This window comes from Drosophila ananassae, chromosome 3L (assembly GCF_017639315.1).
Source record: "Drosophila ananassae strain 14024-0371.13 chromosome 3L, ASM1763931v2, whole genome shotgun sequence".
Classification (NCBI taxonomy): Eukaryota; Metazoa; Arthropoda; class Insecta; order Diptera; family Drosophilidae; genus Drosophila; species Drosophila ananassae.
This window is the reverse complement of record NC_057929.1, coordinates 9680853-9705166: the sequence shown is the minus strand read 5'-3', so window position 1 is coordinate 9705166 and position 24314 is coordinate 9680853. Positions and strand designations below refer to the sequence as shown.

Sequence of the window (24314 nt, the reverse complement as noted above, 5' to 3'; positions counted from 1 at the left end):
CCTCGTTAATGGTTGCTTGGCTCGCTTGGCTAGCGGGTATTGTTACAATTAATTGCATATGCCGGGGCAACATTTTTGCATACCGGCAACATGTTGCAGTTAACAATAAATTAGCGTTTAAAATGCAATGGCGGAGTCACTCTTACTTGCACCACTTGCCACTTGCCTCGTTAGCCCTCGAAGATCACGCAGGCGACGTCGGGCGATCAATCAAGAAGGTCTGCCCGTGTAATAGCGACTTGTCCCGGGTCTCTCCTTATATTTCTCCGGGTCTCTCCTCTTATTTTTTTTTTTTTTTTGCTACACGATAGTTTAGTTGAATAGCGCAATTAATTAGTTTCGTGTTAATGAGCAATGCGCATCGCATCATCCCGTGGTCATAACAAGCGCTCCAGACACTCCAGGCCCGTCACTCGATATGGCCAGGAATTTTTTAATGGCCTTCTGCCGGGTGACCGGGTGCAAAGTAAACTAGAAATTTATGGCCATCGGCCAGGCTTTGCCATGAAGACTCACTTAAAGTTTATGAAAGCCGAAGGGATCCTCTAGTCAACGATTTCTGATGGAGAGAAACCAAATAGAAAAGCAACTAAAAGTTTTAGCTTCTGTTATAGAGAATCATGGCTGCACTGAAAAAAAAGGCTTTAAAGATAAAAGACACTTTAAAATCAGCCTTATGGCAGCCCTATTTCTTTCTCTGTAAATTCAAAACTACTGATTGCTTCTTTGATGTGTAAGGATTCACGTTTCCAAGTCATTAGAGGCGAAGAGCCAACAGCGAAATGCTCGCTGGCCTTGTCAAAACACACATTCGATATCGTCTGAAGCACAATTTTTGAGGCCTCCTCCTGAGGTTTTTACCCTTTGGAGTAGGAGTAGGAGTATGGGGCCGGCGTTTATTGTTATTTCTTGATAGGCTTCAAAATCCACCCACTCTCACGCCGGCGATGCGATGTCAAAAGTTATGAGCAAACAATTTTCTGCTTAAAAGCGTCTGTCACAAAACTTTCCAGCGCCCCTTGTCAAGCCAAACAAATCCCCTATTGTGCCGCCCATGTCAGGCAATACTTTTCACAATTTGTCTGCAATTACGACAGCCGGAAAAGTTCACTTCGAAGCACCCATACCCAAACCCATTCCTGGAAACTCCGGAAAATGAAATTCCTACGTGATTTGGTTTTAACGAGATTTGTCCCCGCCAGCAACTATCGACAATGCAAATATAACGTATCGTATTTTGTAATTCACTTCGCCCGATGTTGTCCACTGCGGGGTGTGGCCACGCCCCCATTATTTTGCACACAATACAACATATCGTATGTCAGAAATGTGGAAGCGATTCACGTCCCGCCGCCAATTTTCCCGGACTCCTCCGTGTTTATTGTTGGGACCTCTTTCCAAGCGGTGCGTATTGTATAATGTTTCGCATAGTTTTGCAGCTGAAGTGGTTCGATTTCGATTCCGATTTCGATCCGATCCCAGCCCCTCAAAATTCTGACAACATGCACACATAATCACAAAGTTGCAAAGTGGCGACAAAGCAAACAGTTTACATTTTCAAAGGACCCTCTTCGACGTCCCATTCGAGCTGACCGCTTTCGATTTATAATTTGACAATCAATTGACAGTTCGTTGGGTAAACAGAAAAACACAAATGCAAACACACACTCACAGAGCCACAGAGTCACAGAAATATGCAACAAAACCCTTGACAATAAAAATATAGAATAAAATATCAAATAACTTGGCAAAAACTATCCGGAGAGCAAATTGCGTTGCCCAACTTTGATTTCTCCCCCTCTGACATTAGTTGAGTGCCGGAAATTGAGTGCCTGTGTGTGCAGCTGGGGGTTCTCCTTCGAAAATCTTTGATTTGTCACCCAAAAAGGAAAGAAAATCCTTTCAAAATAGTACAGAATCAAAGGAACTTTACCATTTTACTTTTCAGAAAAAGATATTGGCTACTCCGAAGCTCTCAGGTTGGACCTGAAATATTTAATAAAAAATTAATTAATAGGACATGTATTTAAAGTATCACAACATGTATTCATTCAGGTTCATTCAGGCAGCCTTCAGGTTGATAATTTTAAGAATGTCTTCCTTGGTGAACTTTCCTTCATCCTTCTTGACGATCGGAGCATCAGGCGCAGTAGGAGCAGCCTTTTTGGCCTTTTTCCCCTTTCCCTTACCCTTGGCGGGAGGAGCTGCCACTTCCACTACTTCGGGATCATAAAAAACCAAATGGGGTGGGTCGCGCTCCACCTGCGCTATGGATGTCGCCGAGCGCTTCGGTTTTACCCAGCAGCGATAGCCCTCTTGGGAGATACCAGGTGGAGGTGGCTTCGCAAGCAGATCCTCGATTTCATTGGCTTTTGCTTTCTTGATTGTCTCTGGTGTTGGTGGCTCAGGCTCGGGCTCTGGCTCCTTCTTCTGTTCTTCCTTGAAGGGCGCGAGGTAAGTGAACAGATGGGGATTGTCGCGCTTGTATCTGCACATACAGCAACACTTGGACAAGGTTTCCTTGTCTTCGACAATCTCAACCTTCACCGGTGCCTTCTCCTCAGGTTGGGCCTTGGCTTTCTTTCTGTCCATTCTTTCCTTGCTGCTGCCCCGGAACGGAGCCAGCCAGCAGTAGTCGGTGTCGTAGTCCTCCACTCCGCTCTTGGATACCTTCTCGCCGAGGTTCTCTTCCTCGCCGATATCGTCATCGCCGTCATAGAGCGGTCGACACTTGCACACCTGGCAGGTGCAGGTGCACTCCGAGTCGCAGGAGAGCTCTTCCTTGACACAGGGTGGGCACACCTCCTCCAGGGGCGGGAACGGAGTACAGTGCTCGCCGAACATATCGTCCTCTTCGGTGTACGGCAGCCAGCGGCAGATGTAGGGTCCCTGGCTACACTCCGCCGTGATTTCTGGTGCCTCCCTAGCCTCGCCCTCCTCGCGGCAGCAACGCAATGGGGGGCAGTTGCACTTGGCCTGACTGAGAATGGAGCCGGCACTGAAGAGCATGGAGTCCTTTTGGGAAACAGATTTATTTTGAGTCTTCTTTAGGCTGTAGTTATGGCGCGAGGATGCGGAGCTGAGGGCGTTCGAGCTTACTGCCCGGTCTACCTCAAGACGTTGGGAGGTCGGTGCGGATGCGCCAAGGCTCAGATCCATGTTCTGCTTGACGTAGAGGACCTCTAATTCAATGGTCAACGAAGAGACCGCAGTGGAGGCCGGCTTGCTGCTATGTTGGCAGTTGCAGACCCAGTCGTCGGCGAAGACGATTCTTGTCTGCAGGACATCGAACAGGTTTTTGTAGACGCACTCGATGCGCTCCTCGAACTGCTGCTCCTCGGAGTACATCATTCCGGTGAGGACGGCGTGTATCTCTGCCGTGCGGCGTGCGGCGTGCAACCAGAGACACTCCTGCCTGTGGGGCAAGCCGGTCTGGAGGGAGACATACCGCTTTCCTTCCTGTCCCGTCCCATAGTAGAAGGCCTTGAAGGCCCGCTTTACAATGGCGTAGGCCATCTGGGCGTCCATCCGATTCATTTGGGCCTCCTGTGCCAGACCGTGCAGGAAGGTCTCCTTGGCGAAGCGCTTTCTTGGTACCCGATCGATCCGCTCTCGCACCTCTTCGTAATGCTGCAGGGAGCGACGGATCACCTCCGAACTCCGCTTCACCTCCCAGGGACGCAGCCCGCAGATCCGCATCACCTTCATCACACTGTCGGTGACATCTTCGATGTCCAACTGGAGGTACTCCTCGATAATATTATCATTTTTAATGCCACAGTCCTGATTTCCCGGCACGCGACACATGCAACGTCCTTGCGTCTGCGACTGCTTGCTCCATAGAGAACTTACCTGATACATGTTTTTCCGGAAAGTTTCAGAATTTGGTAATAAACAAAATAAAAAATAAATGTAAGCCTATCAGTGACTGATGTGAGGAACTTATCATAGATAACTATAGCCTATTAAAAAAAAAGGAAGCATTCCGATCAAGAGTTAAAAAACGTAAGCCTTTTACTGCTCTACTACAGCCTATACCACTCGAAAGCCATATATTTCAACACACGTTGGCTAGGCAGGGAAACAGTAGCCAAATCTTTCATTCATTTAACCAAAAAAACTAGTTTTTTTTTAAATGTTGCGCCATCAAAGAAGATAAGTTTTTAATAAACGATCCATATCTATGTATTGATGGTTGGACTTCTAACTTCGGAACCTGATTTATTTAAGGAACTATTTAAACCTGAGGCCTATGATATCTAAAATGTCTTCCTTGGTAAGCTTATCTTCCTCTTGTGGCTGATCAGGTTGTTTGGGAGCCACTGGAGGCTTTGCGGGAGCTGGAGCCGGCTTGTTGCTCTTAGAGGGGGTTGGATTAGGCGCCACCTTGGCTGGTGGATTGGCTGTAGGCTTTGCTGGAGCTGCGTTTCCTGCACTGTCGGGGCTCGGATGGTGCTGCGTTTTGGTGGTCACAATTATTTCGGGACCTTTTGATCCTCCCTTTACTTTTTGTTCCTGGCTACAAACCATCACAAGTGGATCCCTTTCCTCCTGTGATTCAGAGGATGTCGATGGCTTGGACTTAACCCAGCAGCGATAGCCCGCCAGAGAGACTCCTCGTGGTGGAGGCTTGGAAAGCAGATCCTCACTTTCACTGAAAAGGGGCAGCTGCGTTTTTATTGGCTCTGGCTTAGATGGCTGAGCCTGTGGCTGCCTTTCTGGTTCCTCCTTGAAGGGTGCCAGGTAAGTGAAGAGGTGAGGAAAATCACGCTTGTATTTGCACATGCAGCAACATTTGGACAAGGCGTCCTTCTCCTCAGCAGCCTCCTCCTTTACCGGTACCTCCTCAGGTTGGACCGCCATCTTCTTTCTGTCCAATCGTTCCTTGCTGCTACCTCGGAACGGAGCCAGCCAGCAGTAGTCGGTGTCGTAGTCCTCCACTCCGCTCTTGGACTGCTTCTCGCCGAGGTTCTCTTCCTCGCCGATGTCGTCGTCGCCCTCATAGAACGGCCGACACTTGCACACCTGACAGGTGCAGGTACACTCCGCGTCGCAGGAGAGCTCTTTCTGGTCACAGGGTGGGCACACCTCCTCCAGGGGCGGGAACGGAGCGCAGTGCTCGTCGAAGGTGTCGTCTTCTTCGGTGAACGGCAGCCAGCGGCATATGTAGGGTCCCTGGCTACACTCCGCCGTGATTTCTGGCGCCTCCCGAGTCTCACCCTCCTCGCGAAAGCAGCGCAAATGGGGGCAGTTGCACTTGGTTTGGCTGAGATCGCTGCCATCACCACTAATGTCTGGCTGCTTTTGATCTGTTTTGTTATTGGCCCTTTTTAGGAAGTAGTTATAGCGCGAGTCTTCCGAGCCTGCCGTCCGGTTCGTCTCCAGGCGTTGGTATGTCATTGCGGAGGCGCCAGTGCTGAGCTCCAAGTTCTGCTTGTGGAAGAGTACTTCCATCTGGGCGGTCATCGTAGAGACAGCATTGGATACCGATTTGCCCTCCGGTGCTGGGTCGCAGTTGCAGACCCAGTTGTCCGCGAAGACGACTCTTGTCTGCAAGACATCAAACAGGTTCTTGTAGACGCACTCGATGCGCTCCTCGAACTGCTGCTCCTCGGAGTGCATCATTCCGTTGAGGACGGCATGTATTTCTGCCGTGCGGCGTGCGGCATGAAGCCAGAGGCACTCCTGGCTGTGCATCAAGAATTCCTGCAGGGCGAGGTACCGCTTTCCATCCTGTCCCGTCCCATAGTATAACGCCTTGAAGGCCCTCTTGATAATGGCGTAGGCCATCTGGGCGTCCATCCGGTTCATTTGGGCCTCGCTGGCCAGACCGTGCAGGAAGGTCTCCTTGGAGAAGCGCTTTCTTGGTACCCGATCGATCCGTTCTCGCACCTCTTCGTAATGCGTCAGGGAGCGACGGATTACCTCCTCACTCCGCTTCACCTCCCAGGGACGCAGCCCGCAGATCCGCATCACCTTCATCACACTGTCGGTGACATCGTCGATGTCCAGCTTCATGTTTTCCTGTATTAGCTTGTCGGCCTTGGCCCAACAGTCCGGCAGTGTTGGCGGCAGGTAGCAGTGACACTGGGGTGGCTGAGAGTCAATGCTCCATGTGGAACTTACCACGGCGAACATCTTTCGAAGCATGGGGCAATTAAAAATTTGGTAATCAACAGAATTAAAAATATAAGCACATATGTATGTATATTGTCCGACTGATGTGAAAGCTGCTAGGAAAACAGTTCTATTGAAAAGTTTCGTTGAATTAAAATTTCAATTTACAATTAAAATTACGAAAGTAAAGCCACCACACCAAACACCTGCCGCTGGGATTCATCAAAGGTGAAGCGGATTATTTATAGCTTTACGAAATATATCTGCATTTCTGACATATCGTGGTCTTCGCCGCCTGACAAACGAAATTGTGTTTGAAGTATGAGGTAGGCGGACCAAAAATGTCGTATTTATCATAAATACCAGGCCGCATGCTGCTGCAGATATTTATTTGTTTGCCCAACAATTTCTGGCACCGCCAACAGAATGTTTTTCTGATTTACTTCTGTTAATTCGAAATACTTTTATGATGGAATCCAGGCGGAAATGCACTGGGGACAAGACGCACTAAACCAACAAACAAACGCGAGACAGTCAAGATCTCTTTAAGGGTGTAGTGCTTTCCCAACTATGACGTCTTAGAACAATATTCTAAAGGATAGTCCTATGAGAGAGCCACGAATCTTGAATACCCTGCCAAACTTATTATATAACTTATAAAGATTGCCAGTTAGTTACTGTCACCTCGAACGTCACACCACTGACATAAAAAGTGAATCAAAGACTGAAGTCTGAACAAATATTGTCATGCGGTCGTGACAAATATTTACATAGTTGGCGCGCCATTGGATTTTCCCCGGGTAAGGTGAAATGTTGTTCCCCAAACCAAACCAAACCAAAGCCCAGGCCCTAGCCCAAAATAAAATCAAATGAAATGAAATGAAAATACGACGAGAAACAAAACGAGCAGCGCCGGAAAATGCGGGCACATTGACAGTGCGGGCGATTGATTTTTCCTGTGTTTGGGTTTGAATTTGAATTTGAATTTCTGCCAGCCAGGGGACTGAGAGACAGGGAGCGCTCAAGTAACGCCGAGGGTCGTTTTCCGGGGCAATCTAAAATTAATGCATTGCAAATAGATGGCACTGCAGTTGTCAGACCCGAGGATAGACAGTTGGGTGATGGGCTGAGGGACAGAATGAGTTTAATTGTTGACCTTAGCTATTAGCCCCTGTCAAGGGCCTCCCTTCCCTCCTGACTCGAAAGCAAAAAAACTGACTGTAACTGGCACTTCCCGTTGTGAATATAAGTACAAAATGTTTTGTGTCTTTGGACCCGCTTACTTTATATGCAAAAAACACAACGCACTTTTGCGAAAATTTCTCAGAATCCACTTTAGACTTCAGGCAAACGCTTTGGAATGCAAGACGCTGACTGACGAGCGAAGTTCTCTTTGTCGGCTTACGATTTATACTCGCATTTGTTTATGTTGCAACAGCGGTATTGTTTCTGATTTTGATTCCCCATCGGCCCCCAACTCTCCATTCCACATTCCGGGGCAATGTGCAGCTCATTATTATGAACGCTGCATCGTTCGATGTTTAAATGCGTCAGCGAACTATTTTATCTTCCAAGTATTCAAAGTCCAGGGGGAGTTGCCCCATTATAAACATTAAATGTAGCTGGGCCAATAAAACATTTTAAAGTGAATCCCCCTCCGGTCTCAGCGGGTTATGTTAATCGAAGAAAAGTTAATAGGCTAGACTACGATTAGATTTTGTTTAGGCTTAGTTCTAATTTCGCAGTGGCAGAAACCAGACTAAAATGCAGTACCCTTTTGGATTATTCCTTTTCCTAATATTCCCAGTAGTGTCTTCATGGATGGAGATTCGTAAGTTATATGGTAATCCTGTAATTAATAAAACTATTAAATCTTGTTCAGCATTCAATATCCATAGATGTCGCTTTGGAAATGAAACCTGTTTGGTTGAAAGTTTGAACAGCTACATCAAGACCTTTGCAAAGGGTATTCCGGAGAAGTATTTTAGGCCCTTTAACAGGCTTTCCGGTCCCAATTTCCCCTTGTTCAATGACTCCACCGACTTACCAATTGGTCTGAGACTCAACTTGAAAAACCTTACCTTGAATGGACTCGAAAATGCCACAGTATTATCAGTCAAAGGGTTCGAGCAGGATCCAACCCAGAAGAAAATATTGATCGAAATCAGGATACCACGTCTTGAATGCGTCGCTAAGTTTGATTTCGATACCAAACTCTTGCTGTTCAGGGCATCGGGCAATGGAAGTTTCAACGTCGATGCCCAGAATTTCCATTTGAATATTTCCTTCAAGGTTTTCGTGGAGTTCCGGCAAGGAAAACGCTACTTGAGGGTTTATGATATGGATTTTAACGTGGACTTGGATCGCTGTATTCTCTCGCTGGATAATCTGTACGAATGGAACACGGATCTGAGCATTGTCCTCAATCGTGTGATGAACGAGCACTGGCTGGAGTTCTGGAACGAATTGGAGTCCAGATTCTTGCCCTATTTCAGCCGCATGGGTGTCGACAGGCTGTCTCGATTCTTCTATTACTTCTCTTACGATGAAATGTTTATAAACGATCAATAAAGTGCAAGTTCATTCATTGCAAGCACTTTTTTTCATTTAAAATGATATCTGGTTATGCAAATGAAGCTTAATGCCGCTTCGCAATAGTGATTAATGATCATTGAATTGATTCATATTTGTGGCTAGAGTTTATATACATCCGATTGCATTTCCAGACGGTACATCAATGACACGCCTCTCCTTAGTTCCCCAGTTCCCATGGGGACTGTCATTTATCACCCTCGATCTTGATTAAAAGTCTGACCTCGCACACGAGTTCCCCTTTGAGATCGAGTAGCAGACCATCCAATTATAGACAGCCAAAGCCCCGTGAAGATGCTGATCTCCGACTGAATGAAAACGAAATGGAAATTATAATGCGAACAGCAACAACTTGCAGCAACTGCAATAAAGACATCAACAGTTCATGGCATCAAAGAGGCAGCCAGGAAAAAATTATAATACCAACCCAAAAAAAAGAGAAGAAAAAATCAGAGGAAACTTATGAGAGTTCCAAAAATAATATTGAAATTAGCAATGAGGCGCAACAAATGGCCTGTTCAGCGCCCCACTGACTATAAATCCAGTTCCTCAGCCAGATCTTCGTTATCCCAAGAAGTAGATCAATCAGGGCTTAGTGCCTGTAATTAAAAATGACAAATGTTCGATTTACACTAACACTAGATGGGTTAAAAATAAACAAAGAGTCTAGAATGGCAGGCAAGGGGTTGAAACGACTGAGAAATTTCATTGGATAAGTTAGCTGTGTTTCCACACAAAATCATAATTGGGTTTTCGGGTTTTTCTTACCAGCTACTGGCCAAATAGCAAACCCATATATAAATACTTACCTTGCCGCATTCACACGCTCGATACGGTTCTGAGCCACAAACACAGACATCCAAGGGCCAAAGTTAATAATGTTAGCGCCATATTTGACCGCTCGGCTGGCCTTATCGGGGAATGGCCAAGTGGAATGGCTGCCACAAAGTTGCCTGCCCAGAAAACAGTGGGTTGGAAACTATATAAAAGGGTATTACTTAAGTTAATGAAGGAAATTATACACTAAAGCAAAAATAAGATAGTCTGATGGTTTAAAAACTTATTAAAATATTTTAAGTAGTATATTTCAAGTATCAAAGATTTCGAACTTCAACCACTGTTTCCAGATGTGTTGGCCACTAGGACTTCACTTGGTTGGAGGAACACTTGGCTAGCCGGCAGGTGCGGCGGGCTTTTACAACATTTGCGGTCTGCAGGCATTTGCATTTTGCATTCGGCATTTGGCGTGGCCACGGAATCGCACGGATATGTGTCTATAACAAAACAATTAAAGGCCATGGAGTACTGAGGGCTCCGAAGGACTAAGCCCTCGACGATTTGACGGTGATTTATGAGGGGGCAGGCAGTCGGGCGGACGGGGCGGAAAAGGAAAAAAATAGGAGCCACAAAAACGAAAAACTCAAAGACAGGCACGTAGCAGAAGGCGGGCGGGGATTAGCCATCGACCAAAAGGCAAATAAAAGAAACTTGGCGCACACACAAAGAGCCAAGTCAAAGGCAGGAAGCTTCCTCCAAAGGGGGGGTGGCTAGGATGGTTTTGGGTGGTGGGGCAATGGGTGGTGGTGCCTCGGCACTTTGGCCACCCGTGGGCATAGTAAAATGCTAGTGAAACAATTATGCAATTACTTAATTTGATAGCCCAAGTGTGCCCGTGTGTTTGGTCGACTATGCAGGCCGGCCACTCCCACTCCCAGTCCCAGTCCCATTCCCGGTTGGCGCCCACAGTTGCCTTCTTGCCCGCATTACGTTACGTATACGTAACGTGGGCCCGGACTTTGCTTTGTGGCCTGTAATTGTTTTACTGCCGCTCTCGCACGAGCAGCAGTTGGCCAACATTTGGCTCGTATTACCCCCGGGTGGTTATGAGGATCCTGCAGAATTGTCAGTATCGTTTCGCGGCATTAAATGCAAGTCAAGATATATTAATTTCGGGGTCCTTGTCTAGAGCCCTTTCGCTGGCATCTGCATTAACTCTTTACGTCAGCTGGTAATGCCACTTTCGCACAATACCCCCCATGTAATCAACCTGCTCGGGGGTAGAACAGAAAAGAAGAAAAGTCAAATAAGTTTTTATTATCATGGCCCGAAATATGTCACCGGGGAGCGTAGAGCGTAGAACCCATATAACCACTTATTTCATCCTGTCCCCTCGTCATCTGGTGCGGCAGAAATTTCAACAACAATCAACACCTCCGACGCTACGCAAAGTGCTAAAAATTGCTAGAAATCATGGCTAATATAAATCATCTCGGCAAGCAGCTTTGCATGTTTAAGTGTCATACATAAGGCAGCGCAATATGAGAGCGCTCACGTAAGAGCTTTTTTGCTTTGGAGTGTAGAGTGTGGCATGGAGTGGAGTGTGGCATGGAGTTGAGACTCCTCTTCATACCCAAACCGCCCACCCACTCACCCAGTCACCTAGTCACCCAGACTCACACCCACACATAATAAACACTCGGAGAGCTTGCCTTAACCCTTTTTGACTTTTGCAAATGCAAGGATACCCACACTTTCCCACATCACCTCCCCTAGGTCTGGCCCTAGGAAAGCAATACAGGTAGGGCAGGTGGGTTCTGTTTGCTTTGCTACTCAAGTTGTGTTTTCTGTTTATTTTCGTTAGGATTTACTAAAGCAATTTTCTTTGTTGTTACCTTTAAGGCAGCCCAAAGTTCCTTCTGGGCTCTGGGTTCTGGGTGCGTGTGTAAACACACATTTGACATTTGCTATATTTTTTGTGCAAATAAATAGTTGAGGCTGCCCGACAGCCCAGCCCGAACAGCTGCTGGCATATGTTTCTCTGAAGTACTCAGGTGGTAGACTCCCCTGAGATTTATGCCATGTCAAGACATTTTTAATTAAGTTTAATTCAATTAGACTTCTTCGTTTGTCAGGCTATTGGCAACCAATGAATTTGTCTTGTAAGTAAATACCTGAGATGTTGGACAGTACAATTGGAGCGACGAGAATTTAGAATTTCGTTTCCCAGATTACGTATCCGTAGCATGTCTGAGCGCCATATAAGAATTAAGTCATAATGCTTTCAAGCGCGTCTGTTTCAAATGCAAAAACTTGACAAACGCAACATGGCAAACATAAATAACTTGAACCAGCCAGCAAGAAAAACAAAAATAACGAAAGCTATATAGCACACACGTTTTTATGATGTGATGGGGCAACAAAAAAAGTACAAAAAGCAAATACCACACAGAGACAAGGAATACGGTAAAACTAACAACTCAGTCAAGTTGCCGGTGACATACGACAAGATTCAGGGGGTTTGGGCGGATATAGGGTGAAGGTTGGAGGAGTATTGGGGACTTAGGGGTAGGGGAAGAGTGGTAGGGCGTATTGGATGGGTGGGATTTTGGGCCAAAGGAAAAACTCACGAAACACAAAACACAAATGGGAGGTAACGAGCTCCTACGCATCTTTCTCCTCCCCAGTCTGTTAAATATTTTATTGCAAATGCAGATAGAAAAATATTGTCATTTTTTAAAAGAATAATATAATTATTGCAATAAATTAATAACTTCTTTAAGCAAAAAACAATTAAAAGCTAATTAATTAGGCTTTTGAAACAAGGAAAGCCATTTATTTTTTTCCTGACAGATCTCTCTTTTTATCAAAGCCCTGTCCGATGCAGACAAATGTCCTTTTTACATTAATAAAATAATAAATTAGATTTTTTTTTTTTTCAAGTGTCTTTATGGGGATTGTAAAAGGGATACGATACAGGACGAAAAGAAATTGGAATGCCACACATACGTTGCTGACGAGTGAGAAGGCACAAGAAATTTAAATGACATTTACTCACTCAACCAAAGTGCAGCAGCCGTGACGAAGGACTGAGGGTGGAGGCGCCACAGAAAGAGATGGAGCAGCTTAACTAAATTGCATAAAATTTATTTAAATGACGGAGACCAAGTGGCGGGCATGCCGGAGGGGGCGTGGCTAAAGCTTTAAAACAATAACTATGCAATATATGTGCAGACACGACTGTTGGCATTTTACCTACGACACATGGCAAGGTTTATAAAGGGGCTGGGACTCTAAGAGGGTGGTGGGAGGAGGGATGGGGTAACAGCAGGCCGCCTAAGCCAAAGCCAGACATAACAGAGCATATCCTTGGCAGGACCCTAACCCATCCGCCCTACCCTCCGTCCACATGCAAACTGTCGTCAGTCAGCTTAAATTTATTGCTTCCTTATGTTGTGCTGCGTTATGAAAATAAATACCTTAGAAAACACACACCCACACACTCACTGCAGGATGTATGTTCATATACATATCCTCCCATATCGCTAACCCTCCGAACCCCCCCCCGTAAACTTGAACTTTTGCGCCCATATTTTATGCCTGCTCCCTATGAGCACTTTTAAAATATTGTATTTTTGTTATAAATTTTTTTGTTGCTGCCTCAACTTTGAAATTTTTGTGCAGTTTGAGACTGTAAATTTTGTTTGACTTTTCGGCAGTCCTTGAAACGATATTTCCAAACACCAGCTCATCCTTAACCACCCCAGCCCCCCCAAATTCACCAACCCACCAAGTCCCTCGCTTCCTCCATTTCTCCTTCCATTATTCTCATGTGTCCCTATGGCCATGCCACTGAGCATGACCTCGTTTTTAATGGCGTTTGTTTTGAAGCGGGATTTCCGTTTTGCGGAAAGGGTTTTATGACTGCTTTTTATGGAATTCGAAAGGCCCAAATGGATGTGTAGGAGTCATCCGTTCCCTTTGCTTTGCTTTGAATATCATTTGTTTAAAGTTGGCCACAGAATTATGATGCCTTCGACGTACATATATTTTGTAGCCTAGATTTGATTTCAGCAACTTAAGAGGAAATCTCTCAATCCAATTCAATAGCTTCTGTTTGGCCCCAGGATAGTCTGATGTCTTAAGGGTAGAGTCTTATACTTTAATCGCCACCACAAAAGTACTTTAATGGAGCCACACATCTTAGAGGACCGAGATGCTTCCAGCAGCCACCCTCAAAATGACCCAAATGAAGTCAGATCGCCGTGGCTGTCTGGATGACCACTTGCCACCCTCGTCTGTAAGCCCTTTGGCGGGGAAAACACCTTGCAACCACCCCAGCCAAGTGGCACTGGCACAAATTTCATTTCATGCCAATTTAATCAATTGGGGCTATCGTGGAGCTCTTCCGGGGTGTGTGGATACAGATACAGATAGATGCCTCGTCGAAAAAAACCCACGATGCTCTTTGTCACATGCTGCTGAAATTAATTGGTTTTTGATTAGGCGCAAAAAATCAATTTCTCGACCAAACTGAGTTTTATTTGTTTATGGCGGACATCAGTTTTTCTAGCCCCAGCTCCCAGTGCCCTTCCCCTTCGGGCAGCTGCTGCGTCACATTATTTGTTACTGTCTATCTGACTGTCTGGCAGCGGCAACAGTTGATGGCCAATTCACCCACTCCTCTCGATTAGACGTTTATTTGTTTTTTACCTCGAGGTAAATGCAAATTCAAGAGGGCAGCGTCGTCCGTCAGTGGGGGTTTATAAATCAAATGCGCGTCTCTCTGGCGGCAGCTTGGGCTGGCAGCTTCTCCACCGCCGGAGACCGGCATGTTGACAATTTTTTGCTCAGTTACCAAGCCTCTGTGACCCTGGCCGCCACAGACCCTTGACCACGATTGCCCCGTCCTCGGAATCGGTAATTAACACATGCAGATTTCGCGCCGAGGGGGTTGGGTGGCTTTCGGCAAAGGGTGGCCTTTGGCCAATTTGCCACAACTGTTACCAGGACATTTTTGTGCCGTTTTAATTTCAAATTCAATATTGACGCTGGCCAGAATCCGCACAGATAGATAGAGTCTGACAATTTCGAAGAGAGGCAGGTGCCAATTGGCTGTTATTGGTTAGTGGATTTTAATTTTGTTTGCCATCCAATTTTGCATAAATAAATTGGAGTACTTTAAGTGATTTAAAAAATAGTTTCTGTTTTGGTTAAAAGCGTTACAGAGTTTATGGGACAATGTGATAAATGTCAGGGCAGATATACCTTTCGAGAGAAGTCCACCTCAATGGGATAGCGTGACGAACCATTGACTGTGAAACTGCGGCGGAAAAACTCTCTCGGTGGGAAAGTCAGGAAAAGCCGGGTTCATTGCACCTTTTCGAAAACTATGCCACTGCGGCGATTTTATCGATTTTCCCTACGGTTTCCGCACACTTTCGTGGCCTGCAGTCGGCGGTTGTTCAATTCAATTTCATTAACACCGAACAGGAGGCCAAAATCAATAGTAATTAATAAGAGTACTTGACGAGGACGAGTCCGAGGATGGGGTGTGGGCTGTTTCTTTCTTTCAGAGCCCCCCTCTCCGCACCATCCCCTGCCAATACGCCACAAATCAAAAATCAAATATTAAGCGAGGTGGAAGAGTCCGAGGGGAAGAAACCGTAGAGACTATATGTTTGGGTGGGAGTGTCTGTGTTAAATAAATACGTTTTAGCCATGAAAATCCCTTTTAATTGCCACGCAACAGCCAAAGGATTTACACACACACACGAATATTAAGACTGGCCAGACACAAACAGGAAGAGGAAGGACTAAACAACTCGGCCGGCCTATGCAGCCGGGAGAATAGAGAGTCCGGAGTTCTGAGTCCTGAGAACCGGAGTCGAGAGTCCGCAGTCGAACGGCGGACCTGGCCACATCCATGTGGGATTTAGTGCAAATTGCAAAGTGTAACTTGTTTTTCGGAAAAAGCACTTTAGCGCATTAGAACCCACGCACAGGCACACACACGGCTCCAGCGAAGGGTTGCTTTCCCAATAGGACAAGCGGACAAGCGGACAGGAGGACGTGCGGACACACGGAGTAAATGACAGCCGGACGTGGACACATTCACTGTCGAATCTCTGGCACAGTTGTCGATGATGATTAGAAGTCCAGCTGGAATTCGATTGCAGTTTTGGGAGAGCATTTGGATCATGCGTATGGGGATTATATAACTCTTTCTTTTTCAAAACTATTCTTTCAAATCATAAACATCAGAAACCCATCTTTAAAAACTATACCCTTCAAAGATGTTGCCTTGAAGCTGAGTTTTATGGCAATTTTAAGATATTCAATTTTTGTGGAAGAACTCTCCTTTTAAAGTCCCCGAACAAGCATATCGTGTTTTCCGATTTCGCATAAACCCATTGCAACATTTTGGAGTGGATTGGGATTGTGTTGTTGCATGTCCGCTACAACGGGAGCAACAAGCTTGCATATTGCAATGTCCTGGGTGAGTTCGGTAAATATCCTCGACCACACACGCACACATGTTCCAATGGCCATAGCGTTGAATGAAAAGAGGGCCAGATGTGGAGGGAGATGGGCTCAGACAACTTTCATTAAACAAACAGCATTAATTACATTAAAGATTTTGAATACATTACGGCCAACTCGGACGCAAGCTTCGTAATTGAAGGACCCGGGCGAAAAGGATATGTTCTGTCCTGGCAGCGACCGGATGCAGCTGTTGGATAATGGAGTTCTGTTAGTTTAACTAGTTATGAGCCCATTATGTGCAGGGCTTAAACAAACGGCAAGTGAAAGCAATTTAACGGCAACTCGATTTCGGTCAAAAGAGCAGAATGTCCATGTCCTTCGGATTCGGATTAAATGGGAAACAAGCTTCGGTTGTGAATTGTCAATGTTTGTTTTCGGCTGTACCCAATTAATTGGACTTCGGACTTATACAGTATTATAAGAAATTCAATTCCGTTGAGCATTGCTCTCTTTTTATTATCAATTGCTGGCAAACGGAATAAAGTCAGTGCACAAATCGAATTACAAGCTATATGAAGCGAACGAAATGAAAATTAATTGAAGACAATGGAATGCAAAATGCATTTTCAATTAATTTTCATTCTTTGCAGAAGAAACGTGGACGCACAGTCGCACAAAATCACATATTCATTATATCGTTATGATTTGAGGTGTCATGATATGGGAGGCCATTGTGAAATGTGTCGGCGCTTTTTTATCCATTAAGTGCTTGGCATAATTTCATTTTTTCGTTCAGCTTTTGATGGTGAATTTTATCGGCATGGCACGGCACGGCTTTTTTCAACAGGCTCTCACAGGCTTTCGGTTTTATTGGATTCTGATATTAAACTTTTGAATAAATTGTCTTTAAATTAAGCAAGGGAAGTATGTTTTGTGGCAACCCTCCCCAAAAGTTTTAGTCTAAAACATATTTTCGAATCAATAAGATACGATTGAGCGCGATTTCATTTTGCCGGAAGTCAAATGGCGGTGCGAAAATAACACCAATGAAATTAATGAAAAACCGCAAATATCAAAGGACCTCCAGCCATGATTCAGAACCTCCCTCTTTCCTTCCGGTTTCCGATTTGGTTTGGTTCGATGGTCGGTTGGCCGGTTGGTTGGCGGGTCTGCCAGGCGGCCATAATTGTTTGCGAAAACTTTATGCACGTTGCGATAGCCGGTCAGGCCAGGAAGAAGGAAAAAAAAGTGCCATTGCCCTCGTCCTCGTCCTTTGGCACTTTTTCCATCTGCTGCTGCTGTTGAAAATCGCCATTCGCCTAAACTTCAAACATAAAACGCCAAATTGCACCATTAAGAAATTCGTTGCGCATCACTGAACATTTAAAATGGGGTCGGAGGCGGTGGGAACATAAATAATAGTTATAAATACTTAGTGGTAGTAAACTTTGTCATTGAACCCGAAAGCCAAGAACCGAAAACCGAGAACCGAGTACCTACCCCGCGAACTTAGCAGCGCAAATAATGCGGCCAGGACTCTTTGGACTCATAGAGTGTCCTGAAATCAGCGCACGTCAGCGAAAAACTTGTTTACACTTTAAGAAATTATACTAATTAAGATTAAAATATAATATATTAAGATTTAATAAATAGTAAGATTAATAAGTTGGTACTTCTACCAAATTTTAAATCAAATCTTCTTTCAAGTATTATAATGCCATAAATATGTCCTTACTGTGTATTACTCTATTTCCAGTGTAGGCCGGCGCACTTTGCTGCTTCCTGTCCTGTTTTTGGCCAGCAGGAGCCGGCAGCATCGTAATCACTTGAATATTACGGAGCGGAAATCGAAAAGTACTCCGCAGAATTTTTCAGCGCTATCTCAGGCGGCAAAGGAGCAGGCCAAAGCTTATGACAATAATGAAAGCGTTTTGAATGTGCGCCAGTCGCCATCAATTTGCAGCTTTTGGCTTGCCACACCGCTGCGAGGGAGAGGAGGGTGCCGCAGCAGGAAGACAACTCGCCGCCGGAAGTGGCAGTGCTGCAAATAAAATGGCGGCGCGTCTGCTGGCATCGCATTTTGGTCATTTTTGCGGCGCCATTGAACAATTTCGTTTGTGTTTTGCAAGTTGTCGCAGGTTGATGATGATGGCGACTCTTCGGGAGAAGGACAAGAAACGAGGGCGGCGGCAGGATGCCCTGGAGTGGGAGGCTTCCCTAATTTTGTGCTTCGCTGGCGCTTCCTCCAGGCTGCATTTTGCGACGGCGCCACTTGGACGTCGCATCTTGTTTATGGCACATAACTAATATGCTGTAAACTAAGTGAGAATCTACGGCCAGACATGCCCCCGCACCGTTTTGGCAACTTTTCGGTTCAAAAACACATTTGCAATCAGTTTGTCTGCGGTGGAAAAAAGAGTAAAGTGGTTTGTGGCTCCCATTGAAAAGCTATCGGTATCCACAGATCAAATTAAAAAGATTCTATTATGCCAGAATGTTTATAATCCAATTTCTAATACCACAGCATCTCCATATTATTCCTAAGCAACTACCAATAATAAAAATGTTTTTATAAAATATGAGAAATACTTTCAAGAGCCACATCCGTTCATTGGCATTAAGAAATGTTTGGAATGACAGTTTCCCCTCAGAAAAAAGGTGCATTTCGAGGGAACTTTTCCTTGCTACTTCCGTTCGTTGCATGCCGATCAACTGGCAACCAAAAAAGTGAAAACCGGCAACCGACAACTTGCATCCCACAACTGAACAAAATGCTTTGTCCTTGCCCATTCGAAGTGCGATCCAACAAAGGACACCAGAACGAAAGGACAGAGGCAGAGACAGAGTCAGAGTCCTGGCCTCGAATACTGGAAAACGCAAACAATTGTAATGACAAAACCAAACTAACCACATGGGCAAGTAGTGGAGGATCGGGGGATGTTGTTGCCGAATAGACAGATAGATGTATAGATGGATGCTCCGAGATGGATGGAACTCGCAACGCAACGGGTTTTCACACAATGGCACCGCAAACCGGAGGATGGGCCAAATATATATATATGTATACGGACATATATCTATAAAAATCTGCTAAAATCATTCATGGGGTAACGAAAATTCTACAGAAAACTGACAAAAGTGACAGGCGGGCAAGGGGTCGAAGACAATGGGCAAACGTTGTGTGCGGAAAACATGTTGACAAAAATTGCACACACAAAATACTGGACTGGAGGACCCGCTCGGGGAGTCAGAGGCTTCTGCTTAGAGGGACAATGGTCACATACACACACATATATCTGTGAGTTTGCTGGGTGACACCCTTGGAAGGGCGTTTAAATAAAAATCTGATTAATTTCTTTTATACTCGTTCGGGTTTTGTGTCATTGTGCGGCCAGCGAAGGAAAGGTGGCAGGAAGCAAGGATGAAATGGGCAGTGACATGTTTTGTGCGGGGCACATGACATGTGGCATATGCCACATACCCAAACACTCTCTGGCCCAGCTGGATGTTAAAGGTTGCCAGGAGGTAACAACAATAATCTCACATCATAAAATATTTAAAACGAATTTCTGTTTCACTTTAAAAAGGCAAGCGTAAAATAAATTCTAAGACGCAGTCAATTATAATAATTCCTACTCTTACTCTGTAACAGATTAATTTGTATATTTAATTTTCCATTCAGTTCTTATCTTTCTTGGGACTGACGGCTCCCAACTAAAGTTCACACATAACAAAATTAGACAAAAGAGTTTCCCCATTCATTTAGCAACGCAGCTTAGGTGTATATTTTTGAATTTGAATTTGTTTCAGCGCTGAATTGAGTTCACATGGCCTGGAAGAGAGCTCTCTTTTTGGCTTTATCTGGCCGTGGCCCTTAACACATCCCACTTTCCGGCTCTGGCCCTTTTCGGCCGAGCATTATTGTTGAAAAGTTGAAAATGTCTTCTAATGACTCATAAGATTAAAAAGTAATTTTCTTGTTATGCGCAGCGATTTTGGTTGCCTTCGCTCCCTCGTTAATTTTATACATATTAATATTGGAAAATGCCAGAGAAAATGTCTAAGAAAGGCGAGGCTGCCATCGAGAACCCGTCGAATAAACATAAATTTTGATGCACCAAATTGGGTCATTATTGGCAGCACCGTTTCGGCTCGGTTCGGTTCGGTTTGGGCCTTTTTTTTTGGGCTTCTCTTTACTTTTTGGCAGCGGATCTTTATTGTCTTGGGCGCTTAAAATTACACCAAACAAATTCATAATTTCGGTTGTATTTTCTTTTTTTATGATTAGCACGCCCTTAAGGAAACAAGAAGCCGCCCTGCCCCAGCCCATGTCCCCGCCAGAAACCAAGGCGACATTTGCGCCCGTTTATGTTCATTGGCGTGGTGGGTGGTGAGTCGACGGTTCTTAATTATTAGCTTGGCTTTTTTATGGTCCAGCAAAGTGGGTGCCATGAGGGGGATGGGGCTGGCACTCCAGACAGACACAACACACCAATTTCTGCGGTTTCCAATTCAACGCACCCTCCAATTAGAGCGTCCAATAAATAGTCTGGCATTGGGGAGAACAAATTTCGGGTGTCACAAGAGCGGCGAGAGGGGAGGAGTTGGTGGGAGCCAGGCCATGTGGCACAGTCCTGAACATTAAACTAATTAACAATTAAAGTGCCAGACCGAAAAATATGCTGCCCATTAAAAAACAGCCTAATGAATTAATAATAAAATATGTTTATCTCAATGCGCGCTTAAATGATGGCAATTTCTGTTCAAAGTGACAACGGAAACACTTGAGGAAATGTCTAATGTCAAAAGCCAAATTATGGGACCAACGATGTATAAAAAAAACAGACAAGAAATGAATATTCTAGGACAGTAATTTTTAAATTAATTTCAAGACTCACACTTGAAGACGATACTCCAAAGAAAATAGTAAAAAGATTATGATCCGAAATGGATATACTATTACTGCCGAGGTATTAACCGCTTGATTACTTCGATTTCCTTTGGAAATTGGCAGGAAGGAACCCTTAAGCAAACTGCCATTAATGCGGCTTATCAATTTCCGCACTTTTGCTGACCCCGGGGCATAAATCTTCCAAACATTTCGCCTAAGCCGTGAGATGTAATTAGTGTTATCAGCCGAATGCCAACATGGGAGCTTCCAAAAACTCGGATTCACCTGGAATCGAAGCTCTTTATGGCATTATTGTCTTATTGTCAGGACCTCAAAAGAGGGGGTTGTCGACGGTAACAGGAACGGGCATCCTTTCATTGTCTTTTCATTCGAAAATGGCTAAAGCCAAAAACCCTATTGCTGTCCATAATCAACGCAAATCCTTGCCTAATGCCAGTTTTGTGTCACACACAAAAAGGGTGAGCGAGATGGTAGCCAAACTGAGCTAGAGAGCGAAAACGAGATAGAGATAGAGTGTCCTGGAGAGGACCAACGTTATATTGTCATTTTCATGGCTCTGTGGAGCGCTTTCACCTTCGGAGCGGCCGATGATATCCTTTGGCTGTTCACTGAATAGTGTCATTCCCTTGGCCCGCATCGAGCCAGGCAGAGAAGGACTCGCCTCGCTCCTCCCTTTTGGCGATTTCACCGGCTTAATGTTATTTGTATGCCCGTTGTCCTTTTTAGTTTGCAGTTGTTGTGTTCCTAGGACGAGCCCGAAAAAAAACCTGACACAGGGGGCTGGGCATCGGCGCTTTTTGTGGTCGCTGCGATGTCTTCTTCAAGCCCAAAGAGCAGCTGAGTGCTGTGCCCTGGCAGGATTGTCCTTTTTGTGTAAAACAGGGCACACATATGCGCTCTGCGTTCCTGTTTCTGTTTCTGTTGTTGCAGCATGTCTGCGGTTGTCTTTTGGTGGCCTTTTTTCGGGGCTCTTGTTTGTTTGTTTGCCAAGCATGTCAACTTCCTACTCTTATTTTTTGTCTTTTTGGTTTGCTGCTTTGTGGCTGTTTGTGCGTTATCCTGTCGCGTCCTGGGTTCAAATTTAATTGCTGTGGGAACGCCACATATGAGCCACTTCACAAATCGGCCCGAGTCCAGATTGGATTTTCAATTGAATTGGTCAGCCCAGCCCAGCCCAGCCAGAGGCAGAGTCCCCAACATCCAAGGCACTCGGCCACTCTTGTGGGCCTTTTAATTTTTGTTAACAAAATATTTTCCAACTTTTAATGGCCCCCAAGACGAAACATCTGCGAATGTCATCATATTTCCGGGTAGAGCTTCGACAAAAAACGACCCAAAATGGTCTCAACATTTGATACGTTTTTTTGTGTTTAGATTTTACAGAAGTTACTATTTATCTTTGATGGAACAAAATAAATATTCAGTTTCTAAACTTAAGTTCCTTTAAGCCCTTAGTTTGGCATCTTTTTGAACTTATTTCTCCAGCATCATTATCTCGTTTTCAATGGATGCGATTTCCATATTTGTTGCAACCACGAAATGAAGCCATTAGGTTTTTATTTGGGCCGCTCCTTGGGTTAGATGCCGATAAAAAAAAAAAAATGCCGGTAGATGCCGGTAAAAAAACTTGCTGCCACACCACCACCCCTGCCATATTGCAGCAAAAGCAACAGCAGGGCAACTGCAACTGCAACGGCAGCAGAAACTGCAAAAACGGCGACATCATTATGCGGCAGACACTTAATTGTCGCTCATATCTATGCCAACACAAGCAACTGGAGGATGCAACTTCAGAGGGGCGTGGGCATAGATACTGGCGATACTGTTGCCACTGCCACAGCAGTCGTTTTCGTTGGCCATTTTCGTTTTTGGCAACACTACGGTTTTTGGGGTTTTCTGCCGTATGCCCCTTACATTATCAGCAATAATCAGTGCGGCACTGTGGCACTCCAATGCTGCGTAATGTATGCAACATAAAAGCAGATAGTTGTGGCCTGGCAGGGAAACTGCCAACTGCTATTTGGTAACTGTGCTTTTGCCCATTTTTGCGGTGATACTCAAAGGCACACAAATTTTGGCTATAGTGGGCTCAATGAGTTGTTAGACTTTCCTTCTACTACGGCCAATAATTAACGGGCAGCTCAGTTTTCTTTGGCCATAGAGCCATCCAGTCTAATCCAGTCATAACCCTTTGCTGCATTGAAATCCAGGCTGAGAAACCATTTTCGTCTATGGGACGTTTTTTAGCCAGCGGCGTCTTTTCGTTTTATATTTTTTGCTTCCTCCTGCTCTCTGCTAATAAAGGTTGCTCTTGTTTTGCAAAATTGTCAGGCCGGCAAAAAGCTGGGAGTCATAGTCGGACATTAAACAGTCAGCTCATTGTCGTGCCAGTCGTTTTAGTTTTTCATCACAGAGAGCCAGAGACGAGACGGAAAACCGGACTGGATTTGACTGGGAAAAGCTGGGAAAGGCTTCGCCCAGGCATCCATCCATCCGTCGGATGGGACATGGAATGAATGGAGCCACTTGAAGCTATAGCAGTGCTGGGCAAAACAACGATGACGACGTCTAACTGGGGGTCATTTCGCAGTCTCTCCGCTGGATGAAGATGTATGGCAATGGCTATGGTCGCCCCGATATGATGATGAACTGGCACCAAGAGGCCCATGGACACGAACACTCTAACTACAACTCAAACTCCAACTCTAACTCCCACTCCATCGACTGACAGCCAGACTGCAGATACAGATACGACTACAAATGCTTTTGGCCTTTTGAAGTAATTTGCAGTTGCTATTTCTGTTTTGTAATTGCTTATTAATGCCATTGTCCCAAGGGAGATATGGAGAGGAAGAGGTCTGTGCCATAATTTCCCTTGAGATGGTTTTAACAAATTTATGCTAATGTGATTTTGCAATTAAAGGCACAATGATTGAGCGGCGTAATGCAAAAGTGCTAGGCGATTTATAACGCCCCCAGTTTGTAGTCCCCACGATCCGCATCCGCTCTATGATCGGATTGGCATGCCAGCTTGCGCTCCTAAATCATCTTTCCATATGTTGCATGTATAGACGCCGACAAATGATGATGAAGTTGTCGGGTGGCGGCTAATGTGGAGTGCCTCTGGTTAGTCTCTAATGCAGAGACCCCATCCCAGAGTCCATAATGTCTGAAAATGGCAAAACGAGCTGCCAGAGATTGGTTTCTTGAACGGTGGATTGAGGGTAATGAATCTAGAAAATGTTAAAAATATAAAAATAGACCTTAGGACCCTAGACTTAGGACTTCAGATAATCTTGCCGATGCTTAGCAAAGGCTTATTATATTGATTTAAAAAACTTAATTACTAAACCACTGTAAAAATGTGTCCGAATTTTATTAGTTATGTTGTTCATTTGATGTCTTGTCTGGCCTTTGATCTTGGAGAACT

General features: G+C 45.0%; 3 protein-coding genes across 4 annotated transcripts; 1 reads left to right on the top strand and 2 right to left on the bottom strand.

Moving 5' to 3' along the window:
* Positions 1-2006: 2006 nt before the first annotated feature.
* Positions 2007-3885, bottom strand: LOC6496004. The gene has a single exon (XM_001959990.3). It carries the CDS (start codon positions 3859-3861, stop codon positions 2062-2064), a length of 1800 nt encoding a protein of 599 aa, XP_001960026.1. The 5' UTR covers positions 3862-3885; the 3' UTR covers positions 2007-2061.
* A 295-nt stretch (positions 3886-4180) lies between these two features.
* Positions 4181-6400, bottom strand: LOC6496003. Of its 2 annotated transcripts, XM_044715383.1 has the most exons (2): positions 6286-6400; positions 4181-6230 (listed from the first exon to the last, which is right to left on the bottom strand). In XM_044715383.1, exons 1-2 carry the CDS (start codon positions 6338-6340, stop codon positions 4234-4236), a joined length of 2052 nt encoding a protein of 683 aa, XP_044571318.1. In that variant the 5' UTR covers positions 6341-6400; the 3' UTR covers positions 4181-4233. The 2 variants fall into 2 exon arrangements, with proteins under 2 accessions (XP_044571318.1, XP_032306464.1); XM_032450573.2 differs by lacking the exon at positions 6286-6400 and having other exon boundaries at positions 4181-6231.
* A 1424-nt stretch (positions 6401-7824) lies between these two features.
* LOC6494603 (circadian clock-controlled protein daywake) lies at positions 7825-8710 on the top strand. Its single transcript, XM_032450574.2, has 2 exons — positions 7825-7948; positions 8000-8710. The coding sequence occupies exons 1-2, from the start codon at positions 7882-7884 to the stop codon at positions 8686-8688; spliced, it is 756 nt and encodes a 251-aa protein (XP_032306465.1). The 5' UTR covers positions 7825-7881; the 3' UTR covers positions 8689-8710.
* The last annotated feature ends 15604 nt before the right edge of the window (positions 8711-24314 follow it).